This window comes from Aythya ferina, assembly GCF_964211825.1.
Source record: "Aythya ferina genome assembly, chromosome: 3".
Taxonomy (NCBI): domain Eukaryota; kingdom Metazoa; phylum Chordata; class Aves; order Anseriformes; family Anatidae; genus Aythya; species Aythya ferina.
Genome location: NC_140298.1, coordinates 116854080 through 116875333, shown reverse-complemented (window position 1 = coordinate 116875333; position 21254 = coordinate 116854080). Strand labels below are relative to the sequence as shown.

Below are 21254 nucleotides of genomic sequence, written 5' to 3'. Positions count from 1 at the left end.
GAGATGGGGCATGAGGAAAGGAAAAAGTGGGGTGGCAAACAGGTAAGATGGGTGGAAGAACAGACCTGGCCCTCACGGTCTTGTGGACACCTCTGCTTTTGACGTTTCTTACAGAAATCAGAACGGGAAAACGGGAACCCTAAAATGTTTTGTTTTGAGCCAGTTCGGTGTTTTTCAGCCTTATGCCTGCACTGACACAGGCATTGGGTGAGGCTTAGCTCTTTATCCACATGAATCTGTGTGCCTCTCTGTGCAAGGACCACTTTTCCAGAAGCCATGCTTTCTTTGGCAAAATCGTTTTCATAGCACGTCGCCAAGTTAGTTTGTTTTCATACCTCCACAACCGAGCAGACATCACCAGTTTTTCTTTTTTTTTTTTTTTGTCAATGTTTTCACTCTGGCTGGAAACACAGCAGAAGCTGTCTTTGGAGGCGTCTTTTACTTCTGCTTCATGCCAGAAGGCAGAAGTGGAAAGATGATAAATGCTTTAAGTACCGCGTTAGCCGTTTGCAGATCTCAAAAATATCGTGGTCCGTTGGGTTTGGTTCCAGTTTTGGAGGAATACTCACACTGATGGTTTGGGAACTTCTCGTTTTTCTCAGCCAGTGCCTAAGTTTCTAGAAATGATGCTATGTCTGCCTCTGTTCTATATAGCAGCATGGGCTGATAGGAACCATGCAAGGCATTTGAGATATTCTGGTGAAAGAGGATAATTCAAGTGAATTGATAAAAGAAGCACAAAATCCAGACTATTCAATCATATTAAAAAAAAAAGCAAAGAGCTAAATTATATCTTATGGGAGCACTTCCAGTTCAAGGCAAAATTACTGATTATATATGCTTGAGATGTAATACTCAAATTCCTTTCCTCTTTTTTTTTTTTTTTTTCTTTTTCCTTTTCCTCTTTCCCCCCTTTCCTTTCTTTTTGCATTTTTTTGCACTCCTTTCATTATGTCTATTTTTTTTTTTATTTTTTTTTTTTCTTCTGGTCTTGGCATTAGGCAACTTGTATCACAGTTTGAAGCTTTCACGCTGCTGTCTCAGAAATAATTTATTTAGTTATTGTTAACAAAAGCTTAATTCCTCCTGTCATTACTTGGCTTAATGGAAGGAGCACAAAAACAGGCAAGATGTGCATAACTCTCTTCTCAACCGTGGTGTTGGCAGCATCGCCAATCCACCCTTCACTTGTGAGTTATTCCACTGTGCGAGTCTCTCATTCATTTTTCCATGGGTCCCTATGCACTCGTGATGCCTTTAAGCTCAGTGCTGCATCCTTCCTCCACTCTGTGAAGGATCAGCCCCTACGTGAAGGCATTTCTTCTGATTGAGGAACTGCAACCTCCTCACTTGCTTTGACTAACCACGGTGTGAACAGGTCGGATTTTCAGAGGGTGGGAGCCAAACGTGCTCTGGAAATGGTGTCTTTTCATGCACCTCGAGATTAGCATCAAAGCTCTAAGTCGTTTTTATTGTTGTTCCCTGAATGTGGATTTGAGTTTGAAAGGGATGCTGTCAGGAACATGGTTGTGCATTTAGCTGGAACAAGGAAGAGATGCTTCTGCTGAAAAGGCTGACTTTTCAATGAGAAATGAGAATTTTTTATATAAAAATAGGCATTGCAAATCAAAAGCAAGGGAGAGAAGGAAGATGAGAGTGAATTACCCCAAATGTTCACATTTCCTGATAAAAAAAAAGTTCTGAGTTTCAATCATAAGATATGATCTTATGTGGAAAACAGAAATTATCTGAAAAAAAATAATAATTCACTGTGTCAAAACACAAGGCACATGGATGCACAAGGCAGGAACACATCTGGCAGAAATCTCTCTTCCATTTCAAGCCTGGGTGTCTCAGGGGGCATTGCCATCAGACCTGGACCTGCTGGGCAACGCAATATCCCCATCCCACAGTCTTCTGCATCCTCACCAACAGGACTTAATGGCATTGCCCTTAGTATGCCACCAGCAGCTGCGTGTTTAGAAGTCTCGCTTTCCTGGCACGCATTTCCCTTGGTGAACCAGCCCTTCCCTTGCTGAAACGGGAAGCTGGACCCGTTGCTGGCAGCTTTAACTCACAGCTGAGTGCAGCCAGTGGGGCAACACATGTCCTGCAGGTCGTCTTTTACCGTACAACCACCCTAGCACGGCTCTAAACCAATTCGTGGCCCTCGGAGGGATGCTGGCACAACCTTCGCATGGCTCCATCACTGTGGGGTGGTTGCAAAGTCTTTCCATTCATGACGGGACAGTGGTGGGAAGCCTGCTTGAACCCTTTCCATTAAGCCATCAAACTGGCACTCAGCCTACGCAAACTGAGCTGGTATCTCGCTTTCCTGACAGCAGCTCTGAGCCAAGATGTGTTTTGGCTCGCCATCAAAGTCCCCGGGCTGCTAGCTCTATCTCCAAAGCACTCGCGCCCAGCAGCCTGCTGCCGCGCGGAGCCGCTCATGACCTAACCTGACCAAATGGGCCAAAAAAGTATTATCGAGGCTGTTTCTCAGCGGGGTGACAGGCTGAGGGAGGGAGGGAGAGAGCCTCTTTCATCATGAGACGGCAAGTCCTGCTGGCTGAAGCAGAGGGAGCGCTTTTCTTCTGGCTCACTTAAGCATGCAGTGTTTCTCAAATGAATGTTGAGAGGGGGATAAGAAGGAGTCATATTATTTTTTCGGCATAGAAAACCTTTTTGTCCTTGCAAATTTTACTCTTTTTATTCCATTTCTTCTTTTTTATTTTTTTTTGGTTCATTTTGGTTCTGTTTATTAGTATTTATGGCAGTTGTTTCAAGACCCAAATTTCTTTTCCTTTTCCTTTTCCTTTTCCTTTTCCTTTTCCTTTTCCTTTTCCTTTTCCTTTTCCTTTTCCTTTTCCTTTTCCTTTTCCTTTTCCTTTTCCTTTTCCTTTTCCTTTTCCTTTTCCTTTTCCCTTTTCCCTTTTCCCTTTTCCCTTTTCCTTTTTTTCATTTCCTTTTTCTTTCTCTATTTCTTTATCTTTCTGTTTTTTTTTTTCTTTCTCTTTTTCTTTCTCTATTTCTTTCTCTATTTCTTTATCTTTCTCTGTTTCTTTCTCTTTCTCTCTTTATCTTTCTGTGTTTTTTTTTTTTTCTGTTTCTTTTTCTTTCTCTATTTTTTTTTTGAGCACACAGCCACTCAATGCTTGACCATGTCTACCCATTTGCTTCTATTTTTTAATGCAAAAGTGAAGCTGCTGTTTTTTTTCACTTTCAAGAGGAGCTGGACAGTGTGCATGCACAAGCACGCTGGCTGGGGACACCTAGCAGCAGGCACATGCCCAGAAACCTCTCGTGTCAGAGAAGCTGTGCTATAACACCCGCCTTGTCAAGGAGGCAGCGAGAGATGGAGGCACTGCTCATGCCTTGAGATCCCTCAAGGGGAAGCCCCCATCCGTGCAAGCTATTTTAAGACTTCAAAGCATTCTCCCTTGTGGCCAACCATCCTTTTCCCCACACGTAGCACAGAGTGAGGCTCTGCTGAAACTTCTCTTGCATCCCCAAGTTCCTCCTTGCAAGCCTGATGTGAGCTGCTTGTGGCTTTGGCTTACAGAGCCCTGTTCCTTTCCTCCTCTCCCCTCTCATGCTGACCCCTTCTCATCCCTCCTCACCAATAAATCACCAGCAGAGCAGCAGCCAGTCTGCACGGACACAGAACCCAAGTTGCCCCAGAGACACGTTATCTTGCGATGACAAAGGGCCAGTCTGGCTCTCTTGCTGGTGGCATTATTTGAAAAGGTCACACAGAGACTGTGGCTTGACAGTCTGTTTTGAAAAATGCTATATATAGACCCTCCATGGCTCTTGGTGCATTAATTAGGCTGCATACAAGCTAAAGGCTTTCCACAGATCTCCTCTTTTTCTTTTTTTTTCTTTTTCTTTTTCTTTTTCTTTTTCTTTTTCTTTTTCTTTTTCTTTTTCTTTTTCTTTTTCTTTTTCTTTTTCTTTTTCTTTTTCTTTTTCTTTTTCTTTTTCTTTTTTTTTCTTTTTTTTTTTCTTTTCCTTTTCCTTTTCCTTTTCCTTTTCCTTTTCCTTTTCCTTTTCCTTTTCCTTTTCCTTTTCCTTTTCCTTCTCCTTTTCCTTTTCCTTTTCCTTTTCCTTTTTCTTTTCCTTTTTCTCTTTTTCTTTTTTTCCTTTTTTTTCCTTTCCTTTTTTCTTTTCCTTTCCTTTTTTCCTTTCCTTTCCTTTCCTTTCCTTTCCTTTCCTTTCCTTTCCTTTCCTTTCCTTTCCTTTCCTTTCCTTTCCTTTCCTTTCCTTTCCTTTCCTTTCCTTTCCTTTCCTTTCCTTTCCTTTCCTTTCCTTTCCTTTCCTTTTTCCTTTTTCCTTTTTCCTTTTTCCTTTTTCCTTTTTCCTTTTTCCTTTTTCCTTTTTCCTTTTTCCTTTTTCCTTTTTCCTTTTCTGCTGTGTGTTAGTTCAGTGCTTGTGTTTGCGTGCCAATCCTCTTCATAGGCTTTGATCTGCCCCAAAATATCTGCTCGTTTCGCTTCAGCGGCTGCAAGCACGCCGAGCACACGTGGATGGTTGCACAACCTCTCCGCGAGCAGCACTGGCACAACCCAGGCATGCAAACGTAGCAATTCAGCTCCCCGAGCCTCCAGCCACAGAGATCTGCCCTTCACATGTGTACCCAGTGGCTGCTTTTGCCATGCACAGCATGGTTTGTGTGTAATACAGTGCATACATTTGTTTTGCTGTGCCAAATTTTAGGCTGGGCAGACATGGATGGAGTCAAAGTAAGGTGTTAGGGTAGGGGATGGGGACTTAAATCTGCTCACAGCCTCGGTCCAGCTGGGTTGCAGGAGAAATGGGAGACACAGAGCATCAGGTCTGAGGTCTGGAGAGAGGAAATCAAAAATGCATTTGTGTCGGGGAAGGAGATCCTGCATCCTGCTCCCCTGGGAATCACAGCTGAGCCAAAAAGCAGCTGGGCGCTGAAGTTGAAAACAGCAGCACAGCTTCCATGTGGTGTCACATCTGCAGGGAACAGCACGTGAAAGGGATGGCAAGATACAGGCTGAGCCCAGAGCATCTGGAGGCAGAGCTAGGCCCTAGCAGTGGGCTCCTCTAACAGGAACTGAGATGTCTCCGTACCTCCTTCAGTCAAGAAAACCTCCTCTTGTTGAGCCAACTCCCAGAGCCACCCTGGGAAGCGTTGCCACAGCAGTTTTCATTTCCCGTCCTGTAAAACCGAGGCCAAACACCGATGGATGATTTATGACCCTTCTTATTCCACACAAACATTTTCTCATTGTTGACACTCAGGGTTTTGTGGATATGGGGATCTGGAGTGCTTTAAAAATACACACACAGGAAACACTTCGGTGAATCAGTGCTAGTCCCCGAGCAGGAGCTGTGGTTGGCAGGAAAGCTGGGTTGGCAGAAAGCTTGGCTTTTGGGAGACCCGGGGGGGGTGAAATGCCCCACGATACACCTGAGTGTGCATTATCCCCCAGAAACAAGCTGGATTCAATGTGCTGCTTCTTTTTTTTTCTCTTTAGAAAACGTCATTGTGATTGCGCTGTACGACTTTGCTGCCTCAAGTGACCGGGACCTGGAGCTGGTCAAGGGGGAGAAACTCCAAGTCCTCTCCAAGTAAGGGAGCTGCTAGAAGAAAGGGGTTCAAGGAGCATGATCAGGCTGGGAAAGAGGGGGAAACTTGGGGTCAGACACAAATTTAGGGACGGGGAAGGTGACACTTCCCACTTCCCTTGGGTCACAGATAATTTGGGGTCAGGTAGTGTCCACACCTGGCTGCTACTGGGACCTTCCTCATTGTCAGTGTGTATGGGCTCAGAAGTAGCATAAGCAGCAGCTTAACTTAGCCTGTTTCATATTTTGTGCTGATCGTGCTTTTGCAAAGGATGTGGGTTGGGCGTATTCTGGGGAAAGGACAGAATCAAGCCAGAGAGGTGAATGGTTTCATTTCATCTTGTAAAACTCACGAGAAAAGAGGCTGACGGTCCATCTGCCCAGTCCAGAACTGGGCAGGGGTGAGCTTTGGTCCCACTTGGCCTTGGAGGGCTGCTCCATCCTTGGCTGCCCTCTGAGGTGGCCTCCACGGGTGACACGGTGTCTGGCAGATAATGGAAGGAGCAGAATGGTGGAGCCTCCATACCCTGAAACAAGAGGCAAAATAAACCCACAAAGACCCAGATTCCCCTTCTCTCATGGGGTTCTCAGCAGAGGTTTGGGGCTGTGCTTCTTCTGCATCAATACAAAGAGGCTGTCACCTCCATAAATCCCCGAAAGACCAAATGTTGTCTTTCTCACCAACCTTCAGCCGAGCGGTGGTCCTAGGAGATTGAGAGGGACCTGTAGAATAAAATTAACGTTTTATCTAATTAGCACTGTCCTCCTAGCAATGCATGAAACCCCAGAAACTATGTTGACCTTGCACCCTTAGCTTGTTGAGAAACCTCCTCTGGACACTCATATTTTATTTTTTTTTAGCGAGGGGGAGTGGTGGCTAGCAAAATCCCTCAGCACCGGGAAGAAAGGCTACATCCCCAGCAACTTCGTCGCACAAGTGGACAGCTTGGAAGAAGAAAAGTAAGTGCATAAGCTTATGAGGGGTGAACACTGATGCAGAGCTTTCCTTTCTGAAACACCATCCTGTCACTGGTTGTTGTGTTAACCGAGGTGCAGGCCTCATATCTGGCACCCTGCAAAGAAAGATTTGAGTCCCAAGGGGGTTTCATGCTTATTATACAAGCAGAAGAAGGATTTTATCCCATGTTTTATCCTCCTTGATGGCATTCAGTTATAAAGGAGCAGACCTGCTGACTTCTCTTGGGATCCCTCTTTCCAATCTCCTTTTGCAGGAACCCAACCATCACTGAATTCAGCAAGTATTTCACAGCAAGCAGGAACTTGGTCGAGACATAAATGTTCTTTGTATCCAAAGGTGTTTTTTTAGTGGCTGTGGGCACACAATGCTCAGACTCCAGCCCGTGTGTCTGCTCCAAATATAATTTTCTTGGGCTTCCTCATTTACCAGGTGAGCTGTGGGTCCAAGAGTGCCTCAGGGACCATGCTCTGGCTGGGCTTGCATCACTCATATGGGGAACTGAGCAAACTCTGCTCTCTTCTCTGCCTGAATTGATAAGCCCAAAGTGATAGAAATCTGGTGTTAATCTATCAAAAACAGCTTGTTACTACCACTTTCCAGCAGATAAAAAGCTGTTTTCTGATAAAAATAACCCTCAGTTTCAGAGTGTGATGGTAAAAAGAAAAAATGGAAAAAAAAAGAACTGGAAAGATTTTTTTTTTCTAGAGCTTTTCCCGTTCAACCATAATTTTCCCTCCTCTGTCTCCCAGGTGGTATTTTAAAACTCTGAGCAGAAAAGATGCTGAACGGCTGCTGTTGTCTTCTGGTAACAAAGTTGGCTCGTTCCTTGTCAGAGAGAGTGAGACCAGCAAAGGTGAGTGAGATCTGCAGAGCAAGTGGAGCTCCTGGGCATTGCCACGGCTGGGAGAACTTTTCAGACCTGAGCTGCAGGGTTCAGCTGTGCCAGTGTTTGCGTGCAGCTTCCTGGACCCAGCTGGGCAAAATCATGTTTGCCAGGCTCGGCAGGGCTGTAGAAGTGAGGTGGGAACTCTGACAGCAAAGATTTTCTCATGATGCCGCCTGTACATGTAGTTCAGGCTGTGGTGAGGGTGGCTCCTGTCACCGCAGCTCGTGGCAGAGATACAGGAACACAGATGAGCAGCAAATAGTTTCCAAAACAATGTGTAGGGGGTTTCTTTTCCCTTTTTCCCCGAGGAAATGTTGCTTTTTTTGGTAAATAGTGATTCTTCTGCACACCCTTGGGGAAGCATTTCTGCTATTTGCAGCAGAAAGTGGAATTTTGGAGAGGTTTTTGAGAGAAACATTTTCCAGAAGAAAGACTTTTTTTTTCCTGATAGCCTGAAGCACAGGGAATCAATGCACACCACGGCTAATTGTTTGGAGGGAGACTGGCTGGAGCAGGAGAGGTGGACATCATCCACTTTCCTTCCCTGTGGACATGGCTGGCTTTTGAGGACGTGACCCAGTGAGGATGGAAAAGGCAGAGCATTGTGGCAACCTCTCTTAGGCAGTGGATATAGTTATTAACTAATGCTTAACCGTGTAATTGCAACTTCGTTCTGCGCTGTAAATTTGTAGACACTGGAAGCTGGTTTAGGTGCTGCCGTGGGGATTTCACATTGATTCTTCCCTTCTTTGCTCTCCTTGCATCCTCTGGGCCAGCAGGCGTGCTTTGAGCATGGAGGAAATGATGCTCGTGATGGTCCCGTGGTTGTGCTCTGAAAAGGCTCCTTTTGGAGTTCAGGGTCGCTCTTTAGTCTCGCTGTGCTTTGGTTTCTCCCCTGTGAAATGTTACACGTGGCTGGGATCGGACTTTCCCCTGCATTTTCTCAGGACAATTGTTTGGTGTTTCTGCTTGCCATGATCTGCAAACGCAGGATGAAATCGTGCCCCAAAAACTCTCCGGGGTGTGAGTGGGTCCAGGCTGCACGGAGCTTGGACAGTGCTGGTGGAGTCCTGAGGCTCAAGGAGAAATAACCAGGCTAGACTGGTCTTTAACATCCCATTTCTGCTGGCAAGAAGCAAACTTGGCTGGAGGTGTGTGATATCTGCGTTAGCAGATGTAGTGTATTTCAGCCCCGTGAAATCCCCTCTTGATCCCAAATCGCAAGAGGTCAGCTTCTGCTCTGAAATGTTTCACATGTGCCTTTTTTTGATATTCTGTCTCAAAATATGTCTGTTATTCCTTCAAACACCCCATCCTTCTCTGAATCACCCTATGCATCCAGCTTCTAACAAAATCCTGCCATGCCCTAGGCTGCTTGAAAGGCCACAGTGACACCACTTGATCAGTCTCAACCACAGTTTCCTCCTCTGTGAGGAGAAGGGAAAAAGAAGAAGCCCCACATCTCCAAATGTGCTCTGATGCTCAGTTCACTGAAGTAAAGCTCCCCGTGACCCACCACGAAATGTCCAGAGCAATGATGTGGAATGAACCCAGCCTTTCAAACCCCGCAGGTTCTCCCTTATTTTCCTCAATCATTTTCATTCCCTTTACACAACGTGAGCAACATTTGACCTCCAGAGCTGAGCACTGGCTCGAGCTAAGGATAATAATACACATTATGGACTCAGCCTCAGAGGGATGCATCCTGCACCCTGCCTTAGAGCAGTACCTATCCACATCCCATCCTCACAGTGCCGCTGGCTCATTTTGCTTATGGATAAACATACAGAAATTCTGCAAGCCCAAGGGCTTCTCTTTCAGTCAACATTTTGCATCCCAGGATGACAGCTCCTTGTCAAGTGTGGGAAGCAGATCAGCGGTGAAATCTTCAGTGGATAGTTAGCCTTGCTGAAGCTGCTGGAAATAAACAAACCTTCCCCTGAAGGGGATCGTGATCGCTCTGAGAGCCGTGGGAAGGCAGGCACACAGCTGTGCTGAGGCTCGCAGCAAGGCTGCTGCATCTGCTCCCGGCAGGAGGGACCTTGATGAATTCATCTGTGGCACCCAGCTGATCTCCTGGGCTTCCCCAGGGAAGGGCTCAGAGCCCTAGGAGACCTGTAGGAACTGGAGATGTCACACACGGCATGTGGAAGTGGGACCCAGACACCAGAACACTGATCTGTGTGCCACCCCAGGTTTGGCCTGGGAGGTGATGCAGGACTGTAGGACAAAGAATATCCTTGTGGCTAAGCAGCAAGAACTCCTTTTGGCCATCCTCATTGCCATCAGTGGAGATTAGGATCCTGCCATCCACCCAGCTCCATTTAATTCTTAAAATTTGCTGCTGTCATTGAGAGAAGAGAGAAATGATGCTTTTCAGCCCTTGTGCTGTGCCTTTACGCTGCTGCTCCCAGGAGAACAGTAACCGACCAGGGTGAATGACAGGGAAAGCTCCATGGCACCCGTTCCAGCAAAGCGAACTCTGGCTTGGGGTGAAATGCAGTCATTAGCTTTAATGGCAGGATAAGGATTAACACTGGTAGCAGGCAGCTGATGGATTGGCCTGGAGGATGCCTGGAGCCCCTGTCACTTCTGCATGCTGCACATCGCTGCTCTGAAAGATGCAGGAGGGTTTAAAGGGTCGGTGGGGTCTGGGGAGCAGGTCCTGCAGGAGAGCAGAACATTTTGGGTGCAATCTCAGCACCAAACAGACTGGGTCTCCTCTGATGACTGTCAGCCCCCAGGGCACCTATCTTCACATGTGTTTGTCATTAAATCCTGAGCTGCCTTCTGCAGCGCTCTGTCAGCAGTGCAGCTGGGTTCACACCACGCCTGGCTCCGTCCTCCAGCAGCCCTTCCCTTGCCAAAAACCCACAGGCACCCTGAGCCACGTTGGTGCGTGCAATGTGCTCATTTGGGTTCTGCAATGTGCTCATCTGGATTCATGCCCTGCAAGCACCACTTTGAGGAGCTAGAGCTTGTATATTACTTCAGTCACTTTGAAATTAAAAGAACTTCATCATCACCAACAATAATAATAGAAATAATAATAGAAATATGAGAAATAATAATAATAATAATAATAATAACACATGTAGTTAATCCACTCTAGCAGGACTTGTGTTGAGCATTGTGGACACAAACCCTACAGAAGTGTGGACATTTCTCTGCACCCAACAGGATCCAAAGATCTCTCCCTTAGCTATGTCATTGTAACCTTTGGTCAATGAGGCACAGACTGTAAAAATGAGCCATTTTGCCCTTCCCTGGCGTTTTTTGTCACCTCATTGAGGACACTGCAGGACCCCATCATGCCAACGCCGTGTGCTTCCAGACTCGGGGTTCCCTTGCTCTGCATTTAAACCAGCAGGTCCTCCATGAAGATCGTGCGACCATATTTCATGGTTTGGTCTCTGCAGAAAGGGATTCACCCCAAAACAACTGCTAGCACTTGGAAAACTTTTAGCCTGTCCCAAATCCTGCTTGCCAAGATCCATAATCAACTGCAATACACCAAACGTCCACAGAGATGATTTTCTATTGTTACTTTTTTTTTTTTTCAAATTATCAGTACAAGGAATGTTTTCCAGACACACTGCAGGAAACTGCAGTGAGAACTGGCCTGGTAATGGAGAAACACCAGTCAGTGAGCATTACGTGTTAGTAAACTTTCCCCTCGCACGGAGGATTAGGGTTTCGGAGTCGCTGTGGAATGCCCCACTTCTGCTTATGATCCTGCATGACAGATATGTACTTTTTAACATATATAGCTTTGCCTTTTCAAACATTAAAAAAGGCAGCCTATCAACCCGGGTGACGTATTGGACTTTTAACAGCCCAGCAGGCTTATAACAACTTACTCCGGAAATATGATCCAGACAAAGGCAAAAAAAAATAATAAAACAACATTACTTACATCTACTGAAATTTACCCTGACAGAGGCTTGAAGTTCCTGCACTGTAGCAACATACTGTGCTTTTCTTTTTGGCACCGACAAAAATAGAAAATAATAAAAAATCCATGGTTTGGATTATAAACCCATTATAAGGAAAAAATAGCAGATCAGAGCGGGAGATGGCTGAGCAGCTCCCCAGAGGTCAAAAAGCACCTGCAACGAGATATGAATCTAGCTGTGGGTTAGCCACAGACACAAGCTTATGGCCAAACAATTTGGCTGAACCACACGATGCTGATGTGCCTACCAGCTGAACCCTTTGGCATGGGGGCTATAGGAGAAAATAGGGACACAGGGATCTTGGGTAACACTGAGAAGGGACCTTCTTGTCAGTCTTGGCCTTCTGTCTCCCATGAACTGAAATTCTGGATGTGCTACAGACCGGTGGGTCTGCAATTCCGTGTTTGTCCAGGTGAGAAAAGCTCAGATGGGAGACGTGGAGCTGTGGCAAGACTACGATGACCTAAGGAGACTCTGGTTGCTCTGGCTGGAGATGTGTTTTTGATTAGAAGTGGTTTTCTTGGGGCTGTCGGACACTGCAAGAACAGGTCTTACTCAACCAAGCCTCAACAAGCCCGGTAAAGCTCTGGTGAACCTTTGTCCTCTCCACTTGCCTTGGCAAGAGCCTAATGAGAGCTGCCTTGAGGAGGCACCAGCAAGGGCTGGGAGAAGTGTCTGGAGCTCAGAAAAGAGGAGGTATCTGGTCCTGGAGTCAGGTGCTGCTTGGCTTTATAGTTCCCTCTTCTTCTCACTTTCCAGGTGCCTATTCCTTGTCCGTGAGAGACAGCGACTCTGCCCACGGGGACATCATCAAACACTACAGGATCCGCTCCTTGGATGGCGGGGGTTATTACATCTCCCCCAGGACGACGTTCGCCAGCCTGCCAGAGCTAATCCATCATTACAGCCGTGAGTTTTTTCCTTCCCTAATGGGCCCGGGGTCTGTCTCAACCCCCGTGGCTGAAGCATGGTGTGGTTGTGGAGGTGTCCCATGAGCTGACTTCTTCCTGTTGCAGCAAAACAAGTTAATTTGGGGCTGAAAGTTTTGTGTCAAACTGCCCATTGACCTCTCCTGTGGTTTCTCCTCCCACAGAGAAGGTAGACGGCCTGTGCCAGAGGCTCACAGCTCCCTGCATATCCTTGGTTCCCCAGAGGCCCTGGGCACAGGATGAGTGGGAGATCCCGCGGGAGTCTCTGAAACTTGTGAAGAAGCTCGGCAGCGGGCAGTTTGGGGAAGTGTGGATGGGTAAGTACAGTGCCCCCTGTTCCATGAAGGAAATAAATAAACAGAGGAGACAGAAAACCCTCATTCCATAAGACAGGGCTGGTTTGGGCATGGGGATCCTAAAGCATGAACATATGCTTTATGGGTACACCTGTAGCAGTAGGTTCTGTACTCCTGGAAGCACCAGACAGTTTTTTTGCATGGTTCTGTGGTCCAGCATGGGTTTTATAGGCTAGATGTGTGTGAGGAGTCTCCAGCTAACTCTGTACTCACTTCCCAGGACATGCTCTCATTCTCTCTGGAAACCCCAGACAACAGTCTGAGATCATAATTTACCCGGGTGATGCTGCCCTACTTTCTCTGCTTCTCTCTTCTACTTTCTAACCCAGACCCAAATCCCTCACATGTCCCTGCCCATTTCTAACCAGTGGGAGAGGAAGTGGGGCGAGCTCAGCTTCCTCTGCTGTCCCTTTTGGGGTTGCCTGTTGCCGTGGTGCTTGAGATTGTGGCCAGCACCAGGCTGAGCTGACCTCCTGGCTGCAGAGTCCTGGTTTTCTGGAGTATTTGGATTATTTTAAAACCTAACCAGTTGATGGCCCTGGGGATTTCACCCAGGAAGGGCCCTGGGAGGGCTGTGAGAGGATGGGGTCAACTCATGAGCCTCCTTCACCTAGAGCAGGAATGACTCTTGACAGAACCACATCGATTTATGAACATGTATGCCTCTCCTTTCCCCTCTTATGCTTTCTGGTTGCTCAGATCTCACTGTGCTGAGGTTTACAACTCACTCACTTTTCTGTTCCCGAATCCACCAGTTCTTCTGCTTCTTATTTCATGGCCTGACAGAGCCCGTAGGGCTGCCGAAATTCCTCAGTGCATCATTATCTCCCTGCAGGCTACTACAAGAACAACATCAAGGTGGCTGTGAAGACCATGAAGGAGGGCAGCATGGATCCTGACGCCTTCTTGGCAGAGGCAAACCTGATGAAGAGGCTCCAGCATAACAAGCTGGTCCGGCTATATGCGGTAGTCACGAAGCAGCCAATCTACATCGTGACAGAGTACATGGCCAATGGTAAGGAGCCTCGTGTAACATTTTTGTTGGGTTTCTGCAAAATCAGGTCAATAAGCTGAGTGGGACTCCTATGCAGAATCCTTTTCCTAGAAGGGACTTTCAGGGTGGTTAAATATGTGCTCACAAATCTCATAAGCCACTTCACAAGATGGTGATGCTCCGTTTGAAGAGCATTTAAAGTTCTGATCTTGACCTTTCCAAATTTTTACTCTCTTCATGGTGAAATTCTCCTTTCTTTTGCCCCTCTGTCCATGAGGCTTGGGGTGAAGAATGTCCAGCACTTTGCAAAAGGGCGTGTGCGTTAATAGAGGGGGGAATTGGGCTGCTTTGGGGAACTTTCCTAATAGAAAGTGCTCCAGGGGACACCCACTGTCATCCCCCAGATTTTCTTTAAGATGCAGGCAGATTTGTTGCAGAAAATCAAATGTATAGGCTTATTTGGAAGCATCATAGCAGTCTCTCCTTTTCTGCAGGGTGTTTGCTGGATTACTTGAAGACAGAGGAAGGAAGCCAGCTGAATCTCCCAAAACTCATTGATATGTCTGCTCAGGTTAGTGAACAGCCTCTGGAAACGGACTCGAGGCCACGATTTGTTGTTCTCTCGGTGAAATTCTTGCAAGTTTGAAGTCTGTGTCAGCATCGAGTGTCACGGAGAAAAACAGCACCTCCTGGTGTGCTGTCTGAGGGTTTCTCTCTCAGCACTTGGGTTCATGTCCAAGTCAGCTCTGCAATGCTCTGCTCTCCTTAGGGCAGCCTCTGGGGAACTTAGTACAGTGCTGGAGGGTTATTTTGTTTTGTTTTGTTTCGTTTTGTTTTTCTGGCTTACTGAGCAGGAAAAAGTCTGCTTCTCTTTTTACCAAAAGGATGAGAAAGCTCAACAAAGAGACTTTCTATATAGAGACACACTGGCTTTCAACAGTTCTTTCCTCTTGACAATTAGGCATAAAGAATATTGTGTCCCTCAAATCAGGAAATAATGTTATTTATAAGAAGAAACCTTTGCCTTTATAGGATTGTGTCCTTCTAAGCATCTCCAGGCTGTAAATGTTAATAGTTAGTTATAGACCCAACTGCAGCATTATTATTTAGTACCTTTCCTTTCCTTTCCTTTCCTTTCCTTTCCTTTCCTTTCCTTTCCTTTCCTTTCCTTTCCTTTCCTTTCCTTTCCTTTCCTTTCCTTTCCTTTCCTTTCCTTTCCTTTCCTTTCCTTTCCTTTCCTTTCCTTTCCTTTCCTTTCCTTTCCTTTCCTTTCCTTTCCTTTCCTTTCCTTTCCTTCCCTCTCTCCTTCCTTCCTTCTGTCTTTCCCACCCTCCCTCCCTCCCTCAATTTTTCATTCTTTCATTCCTTCTCTCAAAAGATACATCCAGTGATTTATTTTAAATACCTGGTGATAAAGAGAATGGTCCAAATGCCTTGGTACTACACAGCCCTTAGGTTGATGGGAGATTTACACCACAGAACGTGGCTCGATGCATTTCTATGGAAGAGGAAAGCACCACAACCTGAGCAATCTGCTCTTGCAGACGTGACCCAAACAGCTCCACAGCAAAGCTGCCAGCCGGCACCATATGCTGGTGTGAGACACCAACAGCAGAAGCTACAAGTCTTTATGCAGCTCTTTAACACAACATTTATAACTTGCAATGTTTAGCACATGGAACAGCAAAGCGTTTCCAGGCAGGAGGGTGGCAGCATCTGGGGCTGGGGCAATGGCCTCGTTTTATCCCAAGCACCAGGGTTGTGTAGGTCTGACAACATGGTGGCTGCAGGAGGATCCCAGCAGGATTCAGACACGCACTCGGCAGCCCTGGGAGGAAGAGGAGGAGGCAGAGATATTTTGCAATCTCTGTTCATCTGCAGTGTTGGGGTGACATCACGACCCAACAGGCGCCCAGCCCTTCTGAGAGCGATTTTGGATCCAATTGCATCTGTTGGAGCTAAAATTAGAAAGCTCTGGGCTGATGCACTCGATCCTGTGGTCAGTCTCAGGGGTGAAAGCTCGAAAGCTCTCTGGGCTGGAACCAGCCCATCGCCGGGTGCTATCTCATTAACATCAGGACAGGAAATTACATCAATTCTTCCATTTTCCACTGCAGCAAACAGCACTTGCACTGAAGGGGTGTTGACACAGGTTAGAAATGCAGCACTGGAAAGTATGTGTTAGTATCCTGTTTGAAACCACATGTAAGCAGAGATGCTGATGTGAATCTGTATGGAGTGGAAAATCGCTCTGCCTTCACCCACAGGCGTTTAGAGGTTTAAATAGATGCTAACCATTATTAGAAGGGGTTGCGTGCATCCACTCACCCTCCTGATAAACACCTCGCCCAAATCTGGACCTGGCCAATAGAACAGCTCTGCAGTTTTGCAATCCCCCTGTGCTACATCACCCAGCAATAAAAGATTGCTGCCAGCACTTATAGGTACTCATCACCTCCCCTACGTGCTCCCTGCTCAGGATCTCAGGAGCAGGAACCTCCCAAAGTAAATTTTGGAGGTGCTTGAAGAAGGCAGCATGTGCCCAGGACACAGGATTTGCCTAGGACAAGGGATTTGCCCAGGGGCTTACCCTTTATCTCACTCATATTCCTATATATATATATGGGTCTTCTGCTCTACTGCATCCTGTAGGTATCAGAGGGATACTACGTGGTGTCCCTGGCTCCTAGTCTGGATCCAGCCCAGGGAAAGCAAACATCAGTCTCATCTGTGTTGTGGAAGGACCTCCAGGGGTCTCTTCCCCACACTAAAGCAGACCAGCTAGGGAAAAGAGAGGTTACTGAAGATTATCTGGTTGTCCCTTATCTGGACTTTGGTACTGTGACAGAGGGAGAGGCAAGCTCTTTGAGTTGTTGGTTGTTTTTTTTTTCGTTGTTTCTTTGTTTCTTTGTTTGTTTTTTAATTCACTTTTTTAATATGTAGTATTTATGAATAACAAGTGGGGAGAGTCTTGTGGCAGAAACTGGGAATCCAGTGATGTGGCTTCAGGTTTGCTTCAACTTTCCACACCTAGCTGCAGACACAGCTCAAAGCCACAGCCTCTGAGCAAAACAGAGAGTGACGCTTCTGCTCGGCTCGACTTGGCTGCTTCAAGCTTTGGGATGCCAGCCGCGTGCTGGTAGAGCTGCATATAAACACATGTGCAGGGGCGATATCTATTTATGGATGGATGGGTCTGTCGACTTCTTTATCTACTTGTTTATTGATCTGTCTGTCCATCCGTCCATCCATGGATGGAGGTCCATGCACATGGAGGCATGTGGACAACCCTACAAATTTGCTGTGTGTTTATAAACGGGGCTGAGATGCAGCCAGGCTAAGATGTCATGGGAAGGTGCTGATGAAGATGGGCTCTTTCCTCCTCTCCTAGGTGGCAGAGGGGATGGCATACATCGAGCGAATGAATTCCATCCACCGTGACCTGAGAGCCGCCAACATCCTCGTCTCGGAGACGCTCTGCTGCAAAATTGCTGATTTTGGCCTGGCCAGGATCATCGAGGACGAATATTTGGCACAAGAAGGTGAGTGGTGTTCCCAGCATTGCCTCACCGACACATTTCCCTTATCTCCAGCCCTCCTGCCATGCAGATCTGCCAAGACATGGGGCACCCGAGGGCTGAGCTGGGACCAGGCACAGGGCACTGCCGTCACTGGCGTGAGACCAGAGCCCCCTTTCTGCTGCTGTCAGCACCCAGGAAGCAGGCAGAGCAAGCACGAGAGCCAAAAATGGGCTCCCACAAGAGGCAGCAGCACTTGGGGACATTAAACAGCAAGTGAAGTTTGCAGAGGGAAAAGGGATTAAAAAAAAAAAAAAGAAAAAACGTCTTTTGGCACTGTTTGGGGCAGTCCTGCTGAATCTCAGGTTGTGTTCCTAGAGAAATGTTGACCTCCAGTAGTGAAACACAGCCTGTACCTACATGTTAACAGTGAGTCAGCCCGAAGGGAAGGAAATAGCAGTGTAATTCAGTCACTGCACACGCGGGACCACAGAGGGGAGCTGGAGCCATGTATCTGGACCTCGGGGAAATTTCCAGACGTCCCAGGCAAGCAGAGCCCAAAGCAGATCACGTCTCTTGAATAACAATGACAGCTTACAAAGTGTGGGATGGGGTTTGAAGCCTGGGAGGTGTTTCCCGAGGGAACAGCACACCCAAAACATCTAAAACAAACAGAGAAACCCAATATTCCCTGTACTAACACGAAATGTCCTTATGGCTCCACCTGCAAAGCCAAACCCCTTGCTGGGGCTGCTGGATGTCTGAACTGGCAGTGGACAGGAGAGCGTGGCCATGAGAGGTGGCAACTGGTTTGATTGGTGCAGAAATCTGTCTACAGCCTTCTGGCAGCAGGGTTAAGTCAAATTCCTCTGGTTGTGGCTTTTTTTCCCCGTACTTCAAGGTTCAGTTATGACAGAATGCCATTCAGAGTGGAAAGGGGCCTTACAGAGCACGATGGAAATAGAAGAAATGGTGAAAACCAAACAATTAAATCTGGTGTGGCACTTACCAGAAAAAAAATGAAATTCTGGAAACCCACCTTCTTCCAGAATTGGGATGAAACTAAGGTGCCCCATATGGAACCATATGGAATATTTTGAGGAAAGGGAATTGAATAGATTTTTTTTTTCTTTTACAATAGGAAAATTCTGATTCAACTTGCTATTCTCAATATACTTTATGATACAAATTATGCCCATTTCAATATATAAAATTATTTCAAAATGGAAACATCTCACAAACATAATTTGTGAAATGTCATGAAGGGACACTGAGATTGTTGCAGTTATTTAGGGGAGTTTTTGTCCTTAACAGAAGTTTTGGTGAAATCAGTATAATTCTGTTAACATACTCAGAAGATCTACATTTCCAGTGGAAAACAATTCTTATCAGCATTTTTCCAGCTAGCTTTAATCTTGAATAACAACTGCCCCTCTATCTTCTTTGAACAATTTTCACTTAATAGATTGCATTTCCTAAACTCATCAGTCTGCTTGTCAAAAGTATGACATGCGAGAACAAAGGCACTTATTTCACACACTGCCTTTGGGCTTTCAGCCCTGCGAGGGTATATACAAATAAAAATGTGTTTTTCCCTGCAGTATTTAACACGTTCAGTTCCTATGCCTCAAGGTTGGTTTGGTTTGTTTTTTTTTTTTTTATTTAGCCTCGGCAAAACTGAAATTGCAATCGTGTGGTCGTTGCTGGCTGTAGTTGCTGAAAAAAGGTCTTGGTGGACAGAACCAAACAGGATGTTTTCTGTTTGTAGAATACATACGCAGATTTGAAAACCAGAGAGCCTATGTCTGCATCATTTGTGCACTTTTGCTATAAATAGACCCCTAGAAGTGAGCAATTTAATACAGAAAAAAATCCCGCTGTCATTGGCCTCTAATCATGCTGTGGTAAGCACTGACTTCAGGTAGCACAGGCACATCCCTTGTGCTGCAGGAACACGCTGGTTCCACACGGCAGGTTAGCACAATAGTGTACCTAGAGGGTACACATAATAGTGTAGCTAGAGGGTGTTTTTTTTTGTATTTTTTTTAATATGCATGTTGGCAGCTACCTAATTTATTTTTTTTTTCAATACTTGGCTTCTGTGTATCAGTACCTATGCACGTTTATAAGCACACGTGTATCAAAAAGTCTTTAGAAGTGAAATAGCTCTGATGGCACTAGAAAATAGAACTGAGAGAGGCAAAGTGGTGCCTGGAAAAATGACCTTTTAGTGAAAGCAGGAGACAGGCAGCAATGACCTTCCTCTGGCCATTTCTCCTTAACTCCATAGCACCTTCAATAAGTCCCATGACATCTCCCTGGTGCAAACAATGGCTTCAAATTTGGGGGAGTCACTTGCTAATGCCCATGAGCACCTCCTGATTTTCTTTTTTCTTCCTCCGGACAGGGGCCAAGTTCCCGATCAAATGGACGGCACCGGAGGCCATTAACTTTGGAGTTTTCACCATCAAATCTGACGTGTGGTCTTTTGGGATCCTCCTGACCGAAATCATAACCTACGGCAGGATCCCTTACCCAGGTACGGTGCGCTGTGAGTAAGGGAGGAGCATGCAGCAGCTTCATAGCATCTAGTGATGCTTCATGCCCAGAGACATGTAGAGGGGGTATTCCCAAAAAAAAACAAAACCCACAGAGGGGAGTTGGGGAGGGTTCAGAGGGATGGATGGGGGAATACAACCATGGATAGTGCCCAGAATTGTGGTTTACCCTTGCCCCTGCATCCCCACGGTGCTGAATAACCCCTTCTGGATTGCATTCCCCTCTAGGGATGACCAACCCCGAGGTGATTCGCAACCTGGAGCGGGGCTACCGCATGCCCTGCCCGGATATGTGTCCTGCCGAGCTCTACAACATCATCCTGAAGTGCTGGAGAAACAAGCCCGAGGAGCGCCCAACCTTTGAGTACCTGCAGTCGGTCCTCGAGGACTTTTACACGGCCACGGAGAAGCAGTACGAGCCGGAGCCGCAGATGTAGGCCACGGTCCCACCAGCACCTGGGGACAGGGCTGGGGGAAAGCCACCATCCCACACAGCCCCACGGTGGCTCTCGTCAGGCCTTTCCCTTTCTCCCGTGTGCTGCCACGATGCGTTTGGAGATGGGGAAGGAAGAGGGAGGTGAGGGGAGGTGGCTGCTGCCAGCTCTGTTGCTGTCACCGAGACTGAAGAGGAGCTGGTGCAGCTCCTTCCTCCTCGGCCTTGGAGGATTGCTCCCATTGAGGGACTCTGCTGTGACCTTCTGCTGCCTCCTTCCTGACCCACATGGGGGGCTCTCAGCCCCCCTAGCTGCCACCCCTCTGCCTCCAAAAAGAGGGGAACACAGCTGGGAGTGCGGTACGAGGCGGCTGCACAATGTCCCCCCCACGCTGATGCCACCGCTGGCATTACTACAGCCCCCTTCACGCCACGGGTAGGGGTGAGATGTGTCCTCTCTGCACCTCCATGGGCCACGCCAGGCCCCCAGGCTCTGGAGCAACCCCTCCATGTGGTGCCAACCCCAAATCCGTAATAAAGAACTGGATACGACCCTTTCCCTTTTCATTATTCGGGCGTCAGGAGAAGAAGGTGCTCCTCCACCTCCCGTGCCTCCTCCCAACCCAAAGAAGAGGCTGTGGGGTTCCCTTGGGCTGTTTGGGGGTTTTTGGGGTGGTACCGGGGTGCAGGGGGGGTCCCCAGGGTGCAATCCTGCGACCCCCAGCACGGGCAGGACGAGAGCCCGGAGGAAGGGGAGGTGTTCATGGCGTGGCCACGAGATGTCCCTGCTTCCCTGCAAATCTGGGTGTCTCCCAGAAGGGGGGTGGGAGTAAAAAATAATAAAATAAAATAAAGTAAAATAAAGTAAATAACATAACATAAAATAAAATGAAATAAAATGAAATAAAATAAAATAAAATAAAATAAAATAAAATAAAATAAAATAAAATAAAATAAAATAAAATAAAATAAAATAAAATAAAATAAAATAAAATAAAATAAAATAAAATAAAATAAAATAAAATAAAATAAAATAAAATAAAAATT

General features: G+C 46.6%; 1 protein-coding gene across 3 annotated transcripts in view; it reads left to right on the top strand.

The window, feature by feature from the left end:
- Nucleotides 1–20759, top strand: part of BLK (BLK proto-oncogene, Src family tyrosine kinase) — a 39677-nt gene extending 18918 nt beyond the window's left edge. For 2 of the 3 annotated variants that reach the window (XM_084513285.1, XM_084513287.1), the window contains exons 4-13: nt 5508–5601; nt 6460–6558; nt 7327–7430; nt 12179–12328; nt 12513–12665; nt 13540–13719; nt 14193–14269; nt 17090–17240; nt 19624–19755; nt 20003–20759. In XM_084513285.1, the coding sequence (XP_084369411.1) occupies nt 5508–5601; nt 6460–6558; nt 7327–7430; nt 12179–12328; nt 12513–12665; nt 13540–13719; nt 14193–14269; nt 17090–17240; nt 19624–19755; nt 20003–20211 (1349 nt within the window). In that variant the 3' untranslated portion in view covers nt 20212–20759. Of the gene's footprint in view, nt 1–5507; nt 5602–6459; nt 6559–7326; nt 7431–12178; nt 12329–12512; nt 12666–13539; nt 13720–14192; nt 14274–17089; nt 17241–19623; nt 19756–20002 lie in introns of all 3 variants that reach the window. The other variant, XM_084513286.1, reaches the window with a different exon arrangement.
- The last annotated feature ends 495 nt before the right edge of the window (nt 20760–21254 follow it).